This window comes from Aaosphaeria arxii, assembly GCF_010015735.1.
Source record: "Aaosphaeria arxii CBS 175.79 unplaced genomic scaffold BU24scaffold_8, whole genome shotgun sequence".
Lineage (NCBI taxonomy): Eukaryota > Fungi > Ascomycota > Dothideomycetes > Pleosporales > Aaosphaeria > Aaosphaeria arxii.
The window spans coordinates 63534-82114 of NW_022983481.1; the positions used below are offsets into that span (position 1 = coordinate 63534).

The 18581-nt window shown below is 49.9% G+C and overlaps 9 protein-coding genes across 9 annotated transcripts; 2 read left to right on the forward strand and 7 right to left on the reverse strand.

Moving 5' to 3' along the window:
- Positions 1–645: 645 nt before the first annotated feature.
- Positions 646–1041, reverse strand: BU24DRAFT_396444 (uncharacterized protein; the record flags this gene model as incomplete). Its single annotated transcript, XM_033525302.1, has 1 exon — positions 646–1041. A coding segment is annotated over one exon (396 nt), but the record flags the coding sequence as incomplete, so codon positions are not given.
- Positions 1042–1315: 274 nt separating this feature from the next.
- On the reverse strand, positions 1316–3093 carry BU24DRAFT_396446 (WD40 repeat-like protein). The gene is made up of 4 exons (XM_033525303.1): positions 2884–3093; positions 2232–2815; positions 1922–2178; positions 1316–1859 (listed from the first exon to the last, which is right to left on the reverse strand). Exons 1-4 carry the CDS (start codon positions 3031–3033, stop codon positions 1516–1518), a joined length of 1335 nt encoding a protein of 444 aa, XP_033380181.1. The 5' UTR covers positions 3034–3093; the 3' UTR covers positions 1316–1515.
- A 130-nt stretch (positions 3094–3223) lies between these two features.
- On the forward strand, positions 3224–4264 carry BU24DRAFT_425667 (uncharacterized protein). The gene is made up of 4 exons (XM_033528793.1): positions 3224–3269; positions 3469–3490; positions 3561–3756; positions 3886–4264. Exons 1-4 carry the CDS (start codon positions 3262–3264, stop codon positions 4065–4067), a joined length of 408 nt encoding a protein of 135 aa, XP_033380182.1. The 5' UTR covers positions 3224–3261; the 3' UTR covers positions 4068–4264.
- A 1232-nt stretch (positions 4265–5496) lies between these two features.
- Positions 5497–6178, reverse strand: BU24DRAFT_435359 (CAP20-like protein; the record flags this gene model as incomplete). Its single annotated transcript, XM_033530086.1, has 2 exons — positions 5497–5994; positions 6059–6178. The coding sequence occupies 2 exons, from the start codon at positions 6176–6178 to the stop codon at positions 5497–5499; spliced, it is 618 nt and encodes a 205-aa protein (XP_033380183.1).
- A 3232-nt stretch (positions 6179–9410) lies between these two features.
- BU24DRAFT_425672 (uncharacterized protein) lies at positions 9411–9646 on the reverse strand (the record flags this gene model as incomplete). Its single annotated transcript, XM_033528794.1, has 1 exon — positions 9411–9646. Exon 1 carries the CDS (start codon positions 9598–9600, stop codon positions 9412–9414), a length of 189 nt encoding a protein of 62 aa, XP_033380184.1. The 5' UTR covers positions 9601–9646.
- Positions 9647–9795: 149 nt separating this feature from the next.
- BU24DRAFT_494970 (cytochrome P450) lies at positions 9796–11919 on the reverse strand. The gene is made up of 4 exons (XM_033534094.1): positions 11636–11919; positions 10537–11579; positions 10419–10488; positions 9796–10369 (listed from the first exon to the last, which is right to left on the reverse strand). The coding sequence occupies exons 1-4, from the start codon at positions 11708–11710 to the stop codon at positions 10019–10021; spliced, it is 1539 nt and encodes a 512-aa protein (XP_033380185.1). The 5' UTR covers positions 11711–11919; the 3' UTR covers positions 9796–10018.
- Positions 11920–13489: 1570 nt separating this feature from the next.
- On the reverse strand, positions 13490–14025 carry BU24DRAFT_264542 (uncharacterized protein). Its single transcript, XM_033522535.1, has one exon. The coding sequence runs from the start codon at positions 13903–13905 to the stop codon at positions 13612–13614; it is 294 nt and encodes a 97-aa protein (XP_033380186.1). The 5' UTR covers positions 13906–14025; the 3' UTR covers positions 13490–13611.
- On the reverse strand, positions 14026–14772 carry BU24DRAFT_264541 (Thioesterase/thiol ester dehydrase-isomerase). The gene is made up of 2 exons (XM_033522534.1): positions 14695–14772; positions 14026–14641 (listed from the first exon to the last, which is right to left on the reverse strand). Exon 2 carries the CDS (start codon positions 14599–14601, stop codon positions 14146–14148), a length of 456 nt encoding a protein of 151 aa, XP_033380187.1. The 5' UTR covers positions 14602–14641; positions 14695–14772; the 3' UTR covers positions 14026–14145.
- On the forward strand, positions 14759–18458 carry BU24DRAFT_396460 (uncharacterized protein). The gene is made up of 2 exons (XM_033525304.1): positions 14759–15585; positions 15636–18458. The coding sequence occupies exons 1-2, from the start codon at positions 15023–15025 to the stop codon at positions 18256–18258; spliced, it is 3186 nt and encodes a 1061-aa protein (XP_033380188.1). The 5' UTR covers positions 14759–15022; the 3' UTR covers positions 18259–18458.
- Positions 18459–18581: the final 123 nt, after the last annotated feature.

Here is an 18581-nt window from a genome sequence, read left to right on the forward strand (position 1 = left end):
TTTCGTCCCTATCAAAGGACTGCGACTGGGATTGTGTAGTGTTGAGCTGTACCAGTCTGTATGAGCTACCGGCAGCATCAGAGCAAGACTAGTAATTTCCGTGTAGACCGCCACTAAGTCTTTCTTGTAATCAACGATCTCCATACTTACAGCAGTCTGCGTTGATAAAAGAGCAAAGACTCTGTCGCGGGGATCTGTTGCTTCAAGTAGCTGACTTTTCGTCCATAAGTCTACGAGTCGAGTATCCATCGTGCTCTCTATTTCGCGAACATGGTTGTCAAGACCGAAAGCAAATGCTCTCAATATGAGATGCCTGTCCTTTGAAATATCGGCACTGTTCATGGCAAGGGTTTCTCCAATTGCTGCGCATGCTCCTGTAGCAAATGCAAACCACACAAAGCGTTCGCTAGGGATTTCCAGAGCACCAGACATGAATACTGATCGAGTCGCGTTCAGAAACTCCTGTACGACCCACACACGCCCGAACCAAGGACGAGAAATGAGCGAGGCCCAACCAGCCCATCCTCGATGAGTGACTGGTAGCCCGACATCTATCAAAGATTTAGACCTAAGGTGACCTATATCTGAATTGATCTCATGCTTCTGAATGAAAACATTGATCAAATGGACTGCCTCGTTGTCGAATTGCTCTTGTTTCCCAAGCCAAAATATAACTTTCGCGGCTTGCTTGTATATGTCTCGCATCATGCTGACCTGGACACCCTTCTCCTTGTCATCTTGCTGATTTATACAGATAGCATCTACCCATAGCCAACCATTGAATCCGGTTTTCTGCAGACAGGACAAGACTTCCCAGAGGTTGCGGGTAACGGGTACACGACGGCCATTACAGGTCACCCAAGATGGCGGTGACGGATTACCCCAGACGTAGGAAAGAGCCATATATTGTACACCCGTGTCGAGTCCAAAATGATCAAAGTCGATCTCAATCCTTTCGGATTTTTTCTTATGCTGAATGCGCAGCAGGCGGATATCTCTTGGGTGCTTGAACGAGCAGTAAAGTGACGGAGTAGACGACATTTTCCTGTTCAGTGGAATGCTCGCGACTACCTCCGTCTCAAATTGTTATAACTATTAAGTTTTAGAAGGTTATCGCAGAGCCAACGCACAGCTTACGGTGAGCAGACCGGTCCCTGGGCCACACAGCCTCGCTTGGCCCATGCTTCAGCCTTGCCTTACAGCGCGAGATCACCTGGCATCAACGGGGCCATGGAAGGGGAGGGACGCGGCAGGGCTGACTGGCGGAGGGATGCGAACATGCATGCATACCCGATGCATGAAAAAAATTCAAAGGGTCTTATCGCACATTGGGTATATTCATTTTAGTAACGGCTACCATACCAGAACCGAGGCCTTTTTTGTTGGAGCTGAGTCCAAGAAAGTCGAGAGAGAAACGCCAGACGCTATGCCACGTACCTATGCAACAACATATGATGTGAAGACCATGCCCCGCGGAAGTGCAGGGAGGCGAAGAAAAAAAGAAAGAGCACCAGGCTATTGCTCCCGAGCCAACACCATCTTCTCTCTTTCCGACTTCCTCCTCGTCTGTCCCTTCTTCGTGTGTCGGCGTTCGTTCTCCTCCCTCCTCTTGATCGCCTTGAGCTCCTCGCTCTTGATCTCGCCGGCCTTCTTGACGGACTTGGGCACGTGCCTGTGGCGGGCGATGCGCCTGATCTCCGGCATGTGCTTGTACTTCTCCTTGAGTGCGTCGTCGTACTGGAGTTTCTGGCGCAGGGCAAACGACTTGACGCCTTGTCTGGCCGATGCTTTCGCACGCCAAAGACGGATATTGCCGTCATCGCTGCCGCTGAGGATGTAGTTGTTGTCTGGTGTCCAGGCTGCACGGGTGGGTCAGTGACATTGTTATCGTCATGGATGCGACGGGGTTGTGAATGCTTACCAACTGAGAAAACACGCTGCATTCGTCTAGTGTGGTATATATCTCGAGAGTGACCAGACGATCGAGACCAAAGACGCACAGTGCGATCGTAAGATCCAGAAACCAATTCCTCGCCCGTGGGGCTAAACTCGACGCTCATGACGGCCGCAACGTGGTCCTTGAGGACGTTGAGGGCGCGCTTCATGTTTCGCATGTCAAATATGTATACATTGTGGTCTTCGTTGGCGACGGCGAAGTTGAAGGCCTCCATAGGGTTCCTAGAACTTATGTTAATGAATGAACTTTGCCCGTTCTTCTTTCCCACACGTACCACGAGATGTCGTTGCTCGCAAAGTTCAGTACAGTGCGGTGAAGCGGTTGTGATGTGCGTAAGTCGTATAATATGATCGAGCGATCAGAAGCACACGATGCCAGTATCGAGGTTTCCGTCTGGTTGAACTTGACAGAGCTGATCGTCTCGATGGCGGTTGGCCAAACCAAGCTTTGAACTGGGGCTGTGGAGACCCTTGAAACGTCATAGATAGCGATATTGCTCGAAGCAGCAGCGAAGGATGGTATGGAACGGTGATGCGATATCGAGGTAAAAGCATGTGCACCCATCCATGTACCGACGGGCTCCTTGGACTTGGTGTATGGCTCAAACAGGTGCACTTTGCGGTCGGATCCGCAGGTAAGCAACCTCTTGTCGCGAGTCCAAGAAAGTCCCTTGACCATGTTCTCATGGGCCTGAGCCTGCCACAATTCCTCCCGGGTGGTCATGTCCCATAACTTTACAACCCCATCACCAGAGCCGCTTGCGAAGTGTTCGAGAGATTCGGGGTCTTTGGCAAAACTGTAGACACCATCGACATGGCCTGGCTCGAAGTCTGCGAGGAAGGGTTTGGCAAACATGCGCTGCACACAGGAGGGTTAGCATTCATAAGAAAAACTTGCAAAGGGGACTGAATGAACATAAAACTTACCTCAACCTTTGTCGCATTGAGGGCGCGAGTATACTCTCTAGCACGCTCGAAAGGGTGCATTTCCGGGTTCAGATTGCGGTGCACCTTTGTCACATTTGACCCAGGTGCCTGCGTCGTAGCAGGCGACCTGCTGAGCGTCTTGATCTTCATGGTGCGGGCGCAACAATGGACAAAGTTCTGTTCCGATGTTTTCTGCGGTCCAATGCGATGATGGTAGAATAAAGTTTTTGGGGCGAAGCGACCGGGGGGTCGGGGTTTCTGACTAAGCTAGGGTTCGCTTAACTTTGGTGCCACACCTGAATATTGTCGACACTCGCGAACCTCCATCAATTATCACGACCTACTAACCCTCCCACACGCCGCAGGAAATCAGTCACGATGAAGTTGTGAGTGCAGCCCCGAACTCAATACGATTGCGATCCTTCAATGCGAGGCGGAGGAAACACTGGTCAGCGACATGCGGTCACTTCCCACAGAGGCGTTCACACAATCGCTTGGCTCAGGTTTCTCTCGTCGACGTATACTGGATTTTTTTCTACATCTTCAAAATTCAAGAATGAACATGCGCTAACAATTCTTTCACAGCCTCAAGGTCGGACGCGTTGTCGTACGTTTTCCCTCGCTCGCACAATGAATTTCGAGACGTTTGTCAACAGCCCACTCACAATTTCGCGCAGATCATCACTCGAGGCCGCTACGCCGGTAAGAAGTGCGTAATCATCCAGCCTCTCGACAACGGCACCAAGTCGCTCCCCTTCCCTCACGCACTCGTCGCCGGCATTGAGAGGTACCCATCGAAAGTCACCCGCCGCATGTCGAAGAGCAAGCAGCAGAAGAAGTCCAAGGTCAAGCCTTTCGTCAAGCAGGTCAACTGTGCGTATACCCAGAGAGAAAATTTTCTTCCACCTCGCACTCTCCATTGCAGAGTGTGAGGAGATGCGAGAGTGGTTGGAATTAGGATTTTTTGTGATAGAACGTGGAAGACTGATGATATCCTGGCAGACACCCATTTGATGCCCACCCGCTACACCCTCGAGCTCGAGAACCTCAAGGGTGTCCTCAGCAACGACACATTCAAGGAGGTTTCCCAGAGGGAGGACGCCAAGAAGACAGTGAAGAAGGCTTTCGAGGAGCGATACACGTCAGGAAAGAACAGGTGGTTCTTCACTCCGCTGCGATTCTAGATGTGTGGCAGTTTCTTTTCGGTCGGTCGGTTGGTCAGTTGGTCGGTCGGTCGGTCCAATTCATGGCTGGGGCGTCATTATTGAAGGACACTTTCTGCATGTGTGCGCATGTGTGGGGTCGTGTGTGTGACTCTCAGTGAACCTGGTCTCCCGCATCCCACATGTTGCGAAAGAGCACACTTGGGATGAGCATACAGGGGATGTACAGGGAACGAGTCACGAAAAAAGAAACAAAATTAAAAGGAAATGGCCGTCCTTGCCATCCGGACATGTACTGAAAACTTGATCAATGAGGCGTACAAACAATTTCCCAATTTCACCACCACGAGCCCCCGTCTGGACAGACGTTCGATGATCTACCTTGATGTGATGAAGGAGAGCATAGCGAACCTCTGTGCCCGTTCGTCTGTACTCGCTAACACAGTGCTGCTTCAGTCTTCTACTTACCCTAGAGATAGAGATTACCCGACACCCTTCATGGACACGCCCTCAACTTCATCCTCGCCGACGACGCCATGCGCCCTGCTAACATCAGATAGAGAGTACTCGACCCACATCACGGACACCCACTCCCAATCGCCATCGCAGAGAAGCATTTACGGGAAAACACATCTCGGCAACACGTCCGCCTTCCCCAGACGCACTAACATAATTCCAAGCGCTCACCGTCACATGTATCACCTTCGCTACAGCCTACCAGCATATCTCCATACATTGTCACGATATCACAAATATCACCACCCCACACTACCCCACGATAAAAGGCATGCTTGAGTCTTTTCACTAGGAAACATCGCAACAGTTGAAGGAGACCCAAATATGACATAATACCTACCTAACCTAATATCTATCTATCAATGTATCCCATCCCATGTGCCCAAGCCCAACAAGCAAAGTACGAGTACTTAAGAGAGGAGAGAAGTATCATAACCGAAGGGGTGTAAAAAAAATAAAACGAACAAATTGGTGAGACACTCCGCCCGGCCCCTCGCTCCGAAGCCCAAGACTTTCCGAACGAAAGAAGAGAGAGAGAAGTAATTGATCTAATTAACTAGAGTTTCGAAACAAGTAAAAATGGAAAAGAAAGCAAAGGAAGAAAAGGGGCTTTGTCTGTCTGTCTTCTCGTCGTCGTAGTCGTCGTCGTCGCGGAATACGAAAAATAGTACAAAAAATAATCTTCGAGATATTTTTTCCCGCCGCAACCCTGCGAGCCAACCACCCGATTCCTCCTCCCGAACTGACTTTGCGAACGACAGGATCTTAAAAAAACAGCCCCCCTGATGAAGAAACGACGTGGAGGGGGTAATCAAAAAAAGATGTCAAAAAAATGAAACACATTACTACCATCGACGGACACTCGCCAGCTAGCTAGCCAGCATGCTCGTCCGCCCTCCTAGTATGACAATTTGTAAGGACCTCCAACGTGAATCTACTGCCTCGCCTTGACCTCGTCGACCTTCTTCGCGACCGTCTCCTCTCCCTTCGCCCACCAGTTCTTCACGACGCTGAGGCCGTCATGAGCGACCTTGAGCTCGGTGCTGACGATGGCCTTGGCCGTCTTTCCCCAGCCGTCCTGGCCGCCCGTCTTCTTGTACTCGTCCTCCCAGGTGCTGAAGACGTACTGCTTTCCCTTTCCGACGAGGCTGAGGGGAACCCCGACGACGGACTTGACCTTCTCCTTCAGGGTGGAGGTCTCCTCCTTGACGATCGGGAACTGCGTGTCGAGGTTCGTGAGGCCGGAGTCTCCGAGCTCGTCGGCGCGGGAGAGGTACGGGTGCAGGTAGGAGTAGGGGGTCTGGAGGTACGGGTGGAGCGGGGCGACGAATTGGGCGTAGGTCTTGTGGAAGATGGTGAGGGATTTGGCGCCGTAGGGGTGGGCACGGTAGTATTCGAGGGAGTCGTGGACGACGGGGTAGGATTGGAGATGCTGGTGGTTGGGGTTAGGATCGAGACTGTAGATGGGGGTGTATAGAGGAAGAAGGTGGGCTTACTGATAGGACTTTTGAGGATGGCTTCTCGCCGTTGGTCAAGGGAGTTCCATTGGTGGTGGTGGGGGTTGCGCTCATGTTGCCGTTGGTGTAGACGGAGCCGTCCTTCTCAGCGTGTGGCATTTCTATCGGTCGGCGGTTGCTTGATTATAATTATACTCGACGGTGGCCGGCGCGTATGTCCGTAGACTGCTGCGATGGACGATCAGAGACCGGGTGTACGAATGCGCAGACGTGGATATGGTGGACGTGGATGTGGATGTGTGTGTTTGTCGTACCGTAGGCAGTGGAGGTAATGTAATGCAATGCAATGTAATGCAATGCAGGGGATTGTGAGGAGCGGATGGGTACGAGTAGGTGCAACGCGACGACAAGGAAGAAGGATACGAGTAGGAAGGTCGCGGAATGAGAGGGCAGGGTTGGGTTGGGATGACGAATATAGGGTTGGGAGCGTACCTTGGATGTAGATAGGGAAGGCTAGGTGCTATGATGAATGGCGCGATATGATGTTATGTGACTGTGAGTGCGGCTCTGTTCTTGAAGAGGAGAAGAAGGTTCTTAAGAGACTTGCAGGTGCGTGTAAAGAAGAGAAAGGCGATGAGGCGGTTGAAAAAGGTGTGAGAGCACGGAGTCGAGTAGTGGTGGTGAATGGGTGATGGAGAGAAGTGGAGTGGGTTGTTGGCAGTGGACAGATTAAAGGTGGTTCGAATTGCATGTGACAGTGAATCGTCAATATGATAATAACGAGATAATAACCTTAAAGCAACCTTGAATGTACCTACGAGTAGTTACGAGAAAGGTCAGGTAAGCTAGACGTACTCAATAATCCATCGATAACGTATAACCTTGCTCTGGCTTCTGATCATTTGAATCATGGTTCCGAGTAATAAGTCACTCTCATGTATCTCATATTTACAGTGTACATTTGTCGCATTACCTTACTGTATCGACACATGCAAATGTACAGACAGTTAGGTACTTGAACGGTACTTTGGGCAGGACCACCACTGGGACGCCCTTTTGCGTTTTGGGCTGCCGCTTCAAGGTCTTGGACCGAAGGACAGCCCACTTATTAACATGTATCTTGGAGGACAGGGGCGAGAGTTTTTAATGGGTTTATTAGTCTTGTCAACCGGACTGGTATTGAGTTGACTTGACTTGTGAATCAAATCATGTCATCTCACGGGTTATTTTTTGTTGAATCCCCGCCAACTTTTTGTTGTGGGAGGATCCAAGATTGGCATGTGAAAGAGGAAGCTTGGACCATCATTGGATGTCTAACGACAGCGATAAGGGCATCCATCATTCCATGCATACACTTCACAGTTCACAGTTCACAGTCCGGTATAACTACAGAAAAGTACATAATAGTGCTAAGAATAAAACAACATGGCCATCGTCTTTTGTCCTGCACAAGAGAGTTTCCTGACCCACTGCAGCTTCGAACTAACATACTCTATTCAATTCAACTCAATTCCACCCATACACCCTCAATCCGGCATCAAGGACTCGTTATCATTGATGGGTAAATAAGCCGCAGCACATTGTCTCTTTATTCTGTGACCTGTCTCGTCCCTCTACTCAACCCCCATGGCCTCTATCTCCTCTAATCTCCCCTAGAATGAGGGGTAAATCCATATGGCGATAGCACCAGAATCCAATTGGAGGAGAGCATCAAGGCAGCATCGCTTATCAGTCAAGGGATCGCAAGGTCCTTGTTGTTGTTGAGAGATGAGGGAATTCCGGAGAGGAATGTTGCGACGCCTACTGGTCATCTTCATCCTCGTCCTCGTCCTCGTCGTCTCGCCTCGCAGCCCTCGCCTCGCCATCGCTCACGAATTATGACTCCACGGAGTGTAAGGCGGGTATCAGATGCATGTGAAAGAATAGCAGCACAGCGCAGCGCATCCCGTTCGTTCCCCAGTCTATTCCGTCTTTGTACTAACTCGAGGGTTCGAGGTTCAAATAGGAATCATCAAATCAAGCGGACGGGCGGGTGGATCAGCGTCATAGCCGAATGCAGTTCCGTCTGGCTAATTTCAGCTTCTTCAAAGGGTCTCGGCTCCGCCTAGCACGATGAGATTCTGTACTGCGACTGCTGAATACGGCTGGTCTGAATCGTGAATACATACCGTACTCCGTAGAAGCGTCAAACCGTAACAAATCCTTGCGGCTCATCTCAATTGGCATCGTCGTTCTCAATTTTTTCTGTCTCGTCACCTGCGACCGAGCTTCGAGGCTCTTGTTAAGCGACTGTCGGAAGCCTCGGTGCGGCGACTCGGAGTCCTTCTCTCCTTGGTATGCCGTTGAATCGCCACGCCATGGAGGTGCAAACGCACGCAAGCTTGCATGCGTCTCAACGCTCCTTCACGTGTAAATCATGACAATCGCAACACCGTGCAGGGGATGCGAATGCGATGCGAGGCGATGCGGCGTGATGCAAATAATGCCCTCTGTGGCTGATGCGGCTGATGCAGCTAGACAGCCCAACATGGCCTAGCGTTGCTCAACGTTATTCTGCCTCTCTCTGCAAGCCTCTCATCACAGGCGAGGATCCGACGTTGTCGTGCTTGTGTAACTGTTTACCTGTCGGTTGCATCTATGCGCATTGAGAGATTACCATTGATCATCGGATTTGCGCTGATGGATCGAAGCACGACATATTGATATCACAATACAATTGCAAATGTCTCTGACCTTGCATCTGACGCCGAAAACATTGGCTTTAGTGTACACTCTTGTGATAATATTGCTGAAACATCAACATCAAAAACATCAATAATCAATTCAAGCAAAACGTTACATCCAAACAAAAATCAACCCATGTAAACAGATACTTCTGAACTTGCAAATTATCCGAAAATTGAAATCAAGTCTCCTTCATGTATAGTCATGATGTTACCCCAATTCCCTATAGGTACTTCATCATCATCTCAGAGGTATCCTACTTCGAGGGGATATCTAACTCCGATTTAGGTTAGCCACCTTCCCTTTAAGCTAAGCGAGCCAGCAATGACCTCATATGCTTATATAACCCCACGCGTCACGCCTAGAGTAAACAAACGTTTCAACACCCTCCAGTAATTACGGTATCGTCAGAAGCACATGCAGATTGACGACGTTTCGTATTCGCAGCTTATAGACCAATTCCTAGGAATCGCTCTGCTTGCGTGATATCATATTCTATAACTTGTGATCTCCGATGAATGGTCCCATGATCTGGCTGATAATTCTATAATGGATTTTGGGAATGCAGTTGGCGAACAGGTCTTGTGATATTTTTCGCAGGCGCCCATGATCATATTGTTTGAGCGCTGAGACAACTACCTCAAGAAGCAGCATCAATGAGTACCTACCTATTTGGACGAAATATCCCATTTATGAACGGTATCTCGGTCTCCGATTTCGAATATGTCTAAGAGAAATGTGAGGGCCTTTTCGATCTGCGCGGAGTAGCAACCTTCAATTTCAGGTTCAGTCTCCAGTAGCGCCAGTAGAACGTTGCAATTGGCGCTGAAACTTGGATCTCTCTCCAACCCATACATCTTGAAGCAGTGAGCTGCTTCGAATCGACCGACCAATGGTGCTACGTCTACTGCCGCTTCATAATTTAGACGACGAAGTCTCATTAGCATCAATAAATTGCGGGCTGTACAATTTGCATCAGCAAGGATGCTAGGCGTAAATCCAGCAAGGCCATCTTGTTGATTTATGGGGTTAATAAAGATTTCCGTGATTGGATTTATATTCGTGTTGACACAACGCAGCTGTGAAACATTTCGCTGGGCAGTATTTCCTTAAGGAAAGAAAGCTAGGTATAACAACTGAACTGAGAGGACGTTTTTGTGGAAAGCACATGTAACATTATCAACAACTGTATGCTGTATGAGAAGTTGACTTGCTCTATCCGTGCATGGATTCCGATGCATCCCATCATGACTCCGTGCTGTCCAACGTATCTAATCAAGCAATTCTGTCCGCCAAGATGACATCTAAACGATGCTTTATGATGATACCGAAACAGTCCTGTTCATGCCAAATTATTTTCGAGTGTGGCGTTTCAGCCTTCTTGAGGTTGTATGCCCAGAGCATCTGAGCGAGGATCAACCGCATGGCTGCCCATCCAAGTGGCTCACCGATACAGTTGTAAGGCCCCCATCCAAATCCCCGGACAGCCTTTCTATGATCATGGTAGAATGGTGACTTGGGATCGGTCTCAGCTTCTGGAAGCCATCGCTCGGGATGCCAAGATTCTGGCTCGTAGAAGTATTTTGGAGAGAAGGACACCGCCACGGGTAAAACAGTCACGATGGTCTATTCGTTGTAAGAGAATGTACACGACCAAGATGATGGGTACACTTACATTACCGGGTACGTAATTGCCGGCGACTATACCACCCTCTGGAGGTGAGACACGCATATATCCAATGGGACTGAGCTCTGTTAGATGATGGAATGCGAAACAATTATGTTCAACTGACATTGAGCTACACATTCTTAGGGCCTCATTAAGTACTGCGTTGAGATATGGAAGCGGCTTCAAAGCTTGTAATGTCATCTCGGCTGATGATGTGAATTGTCGAACCTCAGCTTCCAGTTTTGACAGAGAATCTAGATTTACTAGTAGATGATTGATGACTCCCGTGAGGGTCGTGGCTGTAGTCTCGCTCGCGGCGTTGATGAATTGCATTGAATTCAACAAGACCTCTTCATGAGTCAGGCCTTCGCTTCGTTCATTGCTCTTGAGTAATTGTGATACAATGTCCTGTCGATCGGTATCGTTGGATCGAAGGGCACGCTCCAATTTCTCAGTAGAGCGCTGCCGATAATCCATATGTTGCTTGATGATTTCTTTGGGGATTAGAAATCCCCCCAAGGGCTTGAGTAACCAGTTGACGATCGGGAAATGTCGTATGTTGATGGATTGATAATTGAGCTTGATAGATGCAGCCATTTGATCCATCCAGGGCTCAAATTCACATTTATCGAGGCAATTGAATGACTCCCCAAAGCAAAGATCGCCGATAATGTCGAATAGAGTAAAATTGAACCAGTCAACGATATTGACAGTTCGCGAAGGTCGGCTACGGAGTTTGTTGATGCAAGTATCGACATGTTTCCGGATGATAGGCTCCTGTTGTAAGACAGCTCTCTCACTGAATGCAGGATCCATGAATTTACGAATTCTTCCGTGCTCTTTGAAATCGATTGTTGTGAAAACAGATGAAGGCCCCGGCTCGAGGTTACCATGCCAGATCTCACCTTTCTTAAAAGCCTTGGGATTAGCACCGTCCGTGTTGGAATAGATGTCGTCCCAAGCAGCTGCCTCAGAAAAGGAGAGCTCGTTAGGCGCAATTCGCACGACGCCGCCGTACTGGGCATGGAGTTTTTTAATCTCGTACGGAAAGTGCTTGCCCCAAACTGCACGCATATGTGGGAGCCTTGAAGCGCGCCAAAGAATAGGCCCAGGAAAATTTGCGAGTGGGTGGAAATAGAGATTATAAATCCAGTTGGTGATGGGGTACTGCGAGTAATTTAATACTCTATGCTCATGCATTGAACAAAGATGCGGAATCTTACTAGACAGAGAATGATTATGACATTCCCGACCTGAGTTCTGGTATCTTCTCCCAATAGCCAATTCAAGTACGCCATCTTCGTGTGCTGAATGCTGATTGTTCGCAGAGTGGTTTTGGTTGTAAGGGAAGACAGAGTGGAGGGAGACAGATGAAGTCGACCTTGGATTGCGGCGCACGCGGCGTAGCTACGGCGGGGTTCCAATTCAATGTTCCACACAGCCAAGACGAGTTATATACGGATATTAATCTGACAAAATATGCATACACCTGCTGCATGCTGTTATTGCATGGTAGTGTGAAGGACGATCTCTCGCGCTTGGGCGAGGAGGGATACTGCTGCAGCCTCCCACACTTCAAATCGTCACGTCACTCAATCTTAATATTCCCATTCATCTTAAGTTAAACAATAGCCTTGCTGCTTGCCACAGACCAGAAAATAGCATTATCAGTATCAATTGCCTCCTACCAATGATACACTGGCTTTGATGATCTATCTCCTTTGAAGCTGCAAATGTGGGCTCGAACAGCTCTGCACCAAGAAAGTACGATGCCCTATGGATGCTTAAGTGCGTTCATAGCTCTAACCACAATTGCCTGCGCGCTAGTCAACCGATTTTGGTCTTCCACCAAAGGAAAGGACGTGGAATATTGCATAGCTAAAGAGTCTGACCACTGAAAAAACCGTCAAAGTCTTCATACCGGAGGCTGAGTAACAAGATACGATGTTGCCGCACCCCATGATATTACAAGGACAACTATTCGGCATTTGATGGGTTCCACATCGCCCGGAGAGATGAAACAGTCATATAGAGTGCACAGCACATGTTACCTCGTATAACTAGCCATCCGAGGCTACCACTGTAGGGCAAAGACCTTAGAGGCACTCATTTCCTTGGTCATAACAGACCGGATTCAATCCGTTACAATCACCGCCTCTTTACATCGGCATAGTGGGATCAGTCTACAACGAAAATTCAATAAGATACTAATCAGGACATATATCATTGTTATGGAACAAGATCGAATGCATAAGAAAGAAAAATATCATACAATGTCTCCTTAATCAATACATCATACAACTCCCCTATCAGCACCGTCTCCCCCTACCGAAACCACCACCACCACCATACCCGCGTCTACCACCCATCCTGCCACCACCGCCCATCATCCCGCCTCCGTATCCGCCTGACATTGGCGGCCTGCCACCCCCGTGGTGGTGATGCACTACAGTTGTGTTTCCTCGCCGTCCGCCTCCCATGCCTAGGCCGCCGCCCATGCCGCCGCCCATATGGCCATTTCGACGTGACATTCGTGACGGTCCACAGCCCATGTTGATAGCTCTGGAGCAGGGTGTCGTGTTGGTGGTGTGGTTTTGTTGGGACTTGAAGCTCGTTGTAGAAGAAGAGTTATGTGTTTTGTAATGCGGAACGAGCAATCGGTTGGTTTGATGTGTCGTGTTCTTGAGGTTGTTTGACTTATGTGTGAAAGATGTGAAATGCGTTGTAGGTTTCCTGATCTTTTGATCACTTTGTGTGGTGAAGATGGTAGTAGGTTGAGTGTGTATGGTCTAAAGAGGTAGTTGGGAGCTCCTATATATATATACACTAACTCCCCACGATAACCGGACATCCCTCCATATATCGTCATAGTCTCCAGAAGCCCACCCAAGTCTCCCCAAGCATCTCGTTCTTCTTCAAACTTCGAAACAATCCACCCACAATTCGAACCTTGCATCCGGTTTGCCAGGCCAAGAACCCAGGAGTGTATGTACAACCATAATTTCTGGGTTACACCTACCTACTTCACTCATGCCCTCGTAGGAAATATGGAGTCTGATGGACAAGAAGAGAGACCATGACATGGGCCGAGTACACCTAGCTCGAACCACTTGTCTTGAGTTTGCAGGGCTGACATCGTTTTCTGCGAACCGGTAGACCGGCTTGGCGGTACATTCTGTCGATCGGGGGGTCTAGAGCTCTAGATTTGAGGGGTTCGCTCATACTTCGACATCTCAGGGACCTGGAACGTAAACGTAGTAGAGTTTAGTGGATGTGGTAGTGGTGGTTGGCGATGACGGATAGGGTGGAGTCGAGAGGCTGAATGGCGTGGCGTATGTGGCGTAATGACATGATAAGATGCCGACTTAGGCGTTCGGCAACGCGAAAACGTCATGCTATAAATCCTAAATCTCCTCAATCCGGCTTGATGAGAAAAATGTATAGCATTGATAAAAGATGCGCTGGGTATGATGTATGACTGCGTTACAATCATGCTCTACGTATTTGATTCTACCAGGAACTTTCGTCATATGCAATGGCTGTCTATGATATGTACGCTCTCGTAGCCACCCGCAATGGCTTCTATCGCAAAATAACTGGGAGTTGGTGTCCGCTACAAACAGTCGATTCCGTCATTCTTGAGGAGTATAATGATAGCTCAAAGAGCGGGCGCATGCGTTGTATATACTGCATGCAAATAGATCCATGAACGGGGTAAAGTTGTTGCTCCTGATCATATCTTGACAAACTTGGTATGAGAACCTGTCGCAACGACTGGTCCTGCCTTGTCATCTACAACCTTCCAGATCGTGCAGGTCGTATAGGCCATCGTGCCCCCAACCCTATCGGCCCTGCCTTCGATCTCAATCGTGTCACCTATTTTCGCACTGCTGATGTAGGATATATGGATGTCAGTGCTGACGCCGACCTTCGTCCTGTTATCCCATGCCGCGATGGCATAGCCGCCCACCCAGTCTACGATCGTGGCCGACACAGAACCGTGAATGCCTCCGTGGCTGTTGACATGGTCCTTGGTCAGCAGAAGACGGGCGCGGACGAGTCCTTTCGAGGCGTGGGTGAACTGAACGTCGCCGAGTAGGAACTGATAAACCGGACTTTGTGGTTTCCTCACAGCCCAGAATTGCTCTACATGAGCGAGAATATCGGCATTGGAAGGTTCCGAGGCCATGGTAGGGAGTAGTTATGGACACCAGGCAACAGCAACGTGACTAATCTTCAGTCAATTGAAACGAAGGTCCGAAATGAAGATGCGGAAACAGACACAATGGCAATCTTGGTTGTTTACTGTATGTAATTAAGATTATTTAAAGGTACGAGAAGCGGAATAGGAGATTTTTAAGATGCAGATCTTCCCCAGGTTCTTGGCATTGCTATTCAAACCATTCGGACTTTTTGTTTCTCCGCCCCCTCCCTATTCCGATGAATGTGTGAGACGACCTCGGGGGTAAAGCTGTGAAACAATAGTTCCCCCCTTTCAGAAACAGACACGACTTGATTTTGCGCGGATTCGTCATAACCAGTCATATTGTCCTCGAGGACAACAGCCTGGTTGAATTCACCCTCAATGCTTGCCGCGACGAAGCGACACAATGAGCGACCTCACTCATAACCAGACATCCCCGAACCCCCGCGACAATGCCACCGACGACAAATCGCCGACAAATCTACCAGCGACAGCGACAGTAGCGGAAATCCCAGAGACTGAGAAAGGAAAAGACCTAAATCCTAGTACCCCTCTAGTGGACAATGTGTTGCAGTTCTTATCCACCTCGAGTAACGAGACATTGGGTGCGTGTCTAGCTGGACTCGGCGCAGCGACATATCTTGTATTAGGAAGAGTGGGATTGATACTCATTGGTGTGGTGGGCGGTGTCGTGCTTCATGCCTCATGGGAGGGTCACGCACAACGTGGCGATGACGGGACCACACTAGGAAAGGAGAAACGCAGGCGGGAGTTGAGTACGGACATTGTTAAAAGGGTGCTGAATTGGCGAGAAACCGTAACCAAAGACAAGAGCACTTCTTCCGAAGACAATTCCGATCTAGATGTCTTGTTACAGTCTGGCCAACAGTTGGACTATTCCGATTTCAGGCCAGAGACCGCAGCAGCACTCACGGAATTGACAGACGCGGTCATTCGAGACTATGTTCGGTGAGCGCGAAAGGGATGCCAGCGTGAGGGGTTTTACTGACAGAACATAGATGGTGGTACTCTCCTATCCTACCGACTGACGATACGTTTCCAGCCGCCTCTCGCCAAACTTTGACGGCGTTCATCATCTCGATATCTGGTCACCTTTCCCGCAAGAGACCTGCCGATAGTTTCGTAGATTTTGTTACGCGTTCGTCATCGTTTATGATCATCTTCTTTCAAGAGCTGTCAGCTGCCTTGGCTAATTCATCGACCGCTTCCATGTCAGACGCTGTAGACACTTATATTCAAATGAAGCCGGACAGTAATTTGGGCAACATACTAGATGCGAAGCACCAATCAAAACAATTTGACATTGCGGCGGAGGACATTTTACAAAGCTATTTGGAGTCTAAGACATATAATTGCCGGCCAGCGCAGTTATTCTTAAGACAAATGCTCTCCAAGGTTGTGTTGGAGATGATAGTGACTAGCTGTTCCAAGCCTGAGTGGATCAATGCATGGATCGTGTACCTCCTTGAGGATGGAGAACCCGAACTTTTGAATGCTATCGATGCAGGTGTGGAGGGCTCAACTGGACAATTGAAGAACGTGAAAACTGCCGTGGAGAAGGGAGAGCAGGCTACGAAGACACCAGCTTCTCCCGAGCAGATCAAGCACAAAAGAGCAGTGAGCAAAGCGCAGGAAGCTATGGACGATGCGATGAAGGAGGCGCAACGATTGAGTCAACTTATTGCGGAAGAAGATGCGAAAAAGCTTCGCGAGCAGCAGCAGCATGCATCAAGTTCAAGCTTGACTGACGACCAGTCCGAGAGCACTACACAGGGCATCGTAACGCCAACATCGTCGCAAAGCGAGACAGCAGATCATGACACCACCGAAACCGTCATGGAAACCGCTCCGGTGCAGCATGTTCCCGAGGAGACTATTCCATCTCCAGTGAAAGAAGAAGTAAGGCGCCCGTTCACAAGTTTCGATCAAATCGTCCCACAGCAACCTCCAACCGCGCTTGCGTCGAATTCGGCACCTGTGGAGAGGCCCCCACCATTGACGCTGCATAACGCAAGAATCTCTTTCTTTGACGACGCCATGCCAGGTGAGAAGAGTACTATCAAGAGCAAGCCAACAGCAGAGTACCTGATCCAGATCGAACCTGCTTCGAATTACCACTCCGGATGGATGACAGCTCGGAAGTTCACCGATCTGGAGACCTTGCATGAAGTGTTACGCCGCATAGCGGCCATAACCGGCGCAACGGGCTTCATAGAGGCTCACTCAGCTTTACCCACCTGGAAAGGTCATACCAAGGCGTCCCTTCGTGGTGAACTCGAACGCTACCTTAATGACGCTCTATCTTACAAGGCACTGGCCGAGAGCGAAGGCATGAAGCGCTTCCTCGAGAAGGAGTCCCAGATGGGCAAATCACCCGGTTCAAAGGGATTCGGATGGCCGACACAGACCTTCGAGACTATGGGCAAAGGTATGGTTGACGCCCTGACAAAGGCGCCTAAGGAGGTTGCAGGTGGTGGAAAGGCGTTCTTCAGCGGTGTGACCGGCGTTCTCGGCAGCGTCGCGACGCCTTTGGGCGGTACTAGGAAGAACCGCGACTCTATTTCGATCTCCAGCATCGAGCCCACTCCTCCCGGCCGTTCATCGACCGCACCAACCCCTCCCATTCAGAATCGCCATGGCAGGGCCGAGAGCACAGTCTCCGAGCTTCCCACACACCTCCGCACGGAAAGCACCCTGTCCACCCTTTCAAGACGCACATCAACCGACTCAGTCCGGGACCCAAACTCCCCAATCGTCGACCAACAACCAGGCCGCGAACCGATGATGGAGCGCCGACCGAGCTACAACCCAGACGGCGACGGCAAACGATCAAACCGCTCCTCCGTGTACGGCGCATCGCGCAGCAACAGCCGTGCCCCCTCCACCCGAGCAAGCATCGACCTTTCCCCAACAATGGGCGGCGACCAGATTCTCAATCTCCCGCCCATGCCCTCCGAAATCTCAGACTACTACAAACCCGCACCAATCCGAAGCTCCACGGAACCTCTCAGTACTCAGGGAGCGACAGCAGCGACAGCACCCGGCACCACCACCACACAAACCCCCTCCGACGCGGCACCGCCAGCCCTCCCCCGCCGCCCGACCCAATCCTCCAAATCCCACACCTCGATAAGCGAATCCGAAACCACCGTCCTAATCGAGCTCTTCTTCGCCGTCATCAACGAACTCTACACGCTCTCCTCAGCCTGGCAGATCCGGCTGACGCTCCTCAACGCCGCGAAGACGTTCCTGCTACGCCCGGGCAATCCTCAGCTCACCTCCATCCAGACGCTACTTCAATCCACGGTGCTGGACGAAAACACGTCGGACAAGGGCGTCGCGTACCACCTACGCAAGATCCGCGCCAACTCGCTCCCGACGGAGGATGAGCTCAAGGCGTGGCCCGCGGAGATGAGCAGCGACGAGAAGGAGAAATTGAGAGTCAAGGCAAGGAAGTTGCTCGTCGACAGGGGCATGCCGCAGGCGCTCACCAGCGTCATGGGCCAGGCGGCTAGCGGAGAGGCGATGGGCAGAGTCTTTGATGCGCTGCAGGAGGAGAGGCTGGCTAGGGGCGTCATGTTTGGATTGGTCATTCAGGGCTTGAGGGGCATCACGCAATGAACACTGTGCTTTTCTCTAATGAACGGCGTTGGATCTTGGGGGCTTTCGCGAATGGGACGACATGTGGGCATGCCGGTTGTGCTTTTCACGGTGGTTTTAAGGTTGGCGTAGTGGGCTCAATATACATGCAACTGAGCGCACGGTTGGTTTGAACGATATCAATACATGTATACTAGTTATACTAGAATTAAATAACGAATACCTCTATCTGCATCATAGCTTGAGACAATCCCTGCAGAACATCTAGGTAATGACGATAGTGTATGTCACCGGCTAACGAATGGAACCACGTAACGAATCGCACCAAATCCTCACCAAAACTC

Bases quoted from the DNA above. Each gene is read 5' to 3' on its own strand.
- BU24DRAFT_396446 (XM_033525303.1), bottom strand. From the start codon at position 3,033: ATGAAGATCAAGACGCTCAGCAGGTCGCCTGCTACGACGCAGGCACCT. The intron at 2,816-2,883 runs GTAAGTTTTATG...TCCTGTGTGCAG, and splicing joins TCAATGCGACAAAGGTTGAG to CGCATGTTTGCCAAACCCTT. The intron at 2,179-2,231 runs GTACGTGTGGGA...CATAAGTTCTAG, and splicing joins GCGAGCAACGACATCTCGTG to GAACCCTATGGAGGCCTTCA.
- BU24DRAFT_264542 (XM_033522535.1), bottom strand. From the start codon at position 13,905: ATGATTGTAACGCAGTCATACATCATACCCAGCGCATCTTTTATCAAT.
- BU24DRAFT_264541 (XM_033522534.1), bottom strand. From the start codon at position 14,601: ATGGCCTCGGAACCTTCCAATGCCGATATTCTCGCTCATGTAGAGCAA.
- BU24DRAFT_396460 (XM_033525304.1), top strand. From the start codon at position 15,023: ATGAGCGACCTCACTCATAACCAGACATCCCCGAACCCCCGCGACAAT. The intron at 15,586-15,635 runs GTGAGCGCGAAA...GACAGAACATAG, and splicing joins GTCATTCGAGACTATGTTCG to ATGGTGGTACTCTCCTATCC.
- BU24DRAFT_425667 (XM_033528793.1), top strand. The intron at 3,491-3,560 runs GTACGTTTTCCC...AATTTCGCGCAG, and splicing joins TCAAGGTCGGACGCGTTGTC to ATCATCACTCGAGGCCGCTA. The intron at 3,757-3,885 runs GTGCGTATACCC...ATATCCTGGCAG, and splicing joins TTTCGTCAAGCAGGTCAACT to ACACCCATTTGATGCCCACC.
- BU24DRAFT_494970 (XM_033534094.1), bottom strand. From the start codon at position 11,710: ATGGCGTACTTGAATTGGCTATTGGGAGAAGATACCAGAACTCAGGTC. The intron at 10,489-10,536 runs GTCAGTTGAACA...AACAGAGCTCAG, and splicing joins CTAAGAATGTGTAGCTCAAT to TCCCATTGGATATATGCGTG. The intron at 10,370-10,418 runs GTAAGTGTACCC...TACAACGAATAG, and splicing joins GCAATTACGTACCCGGTAAT to ACCATCGTGACTGTTTTACC.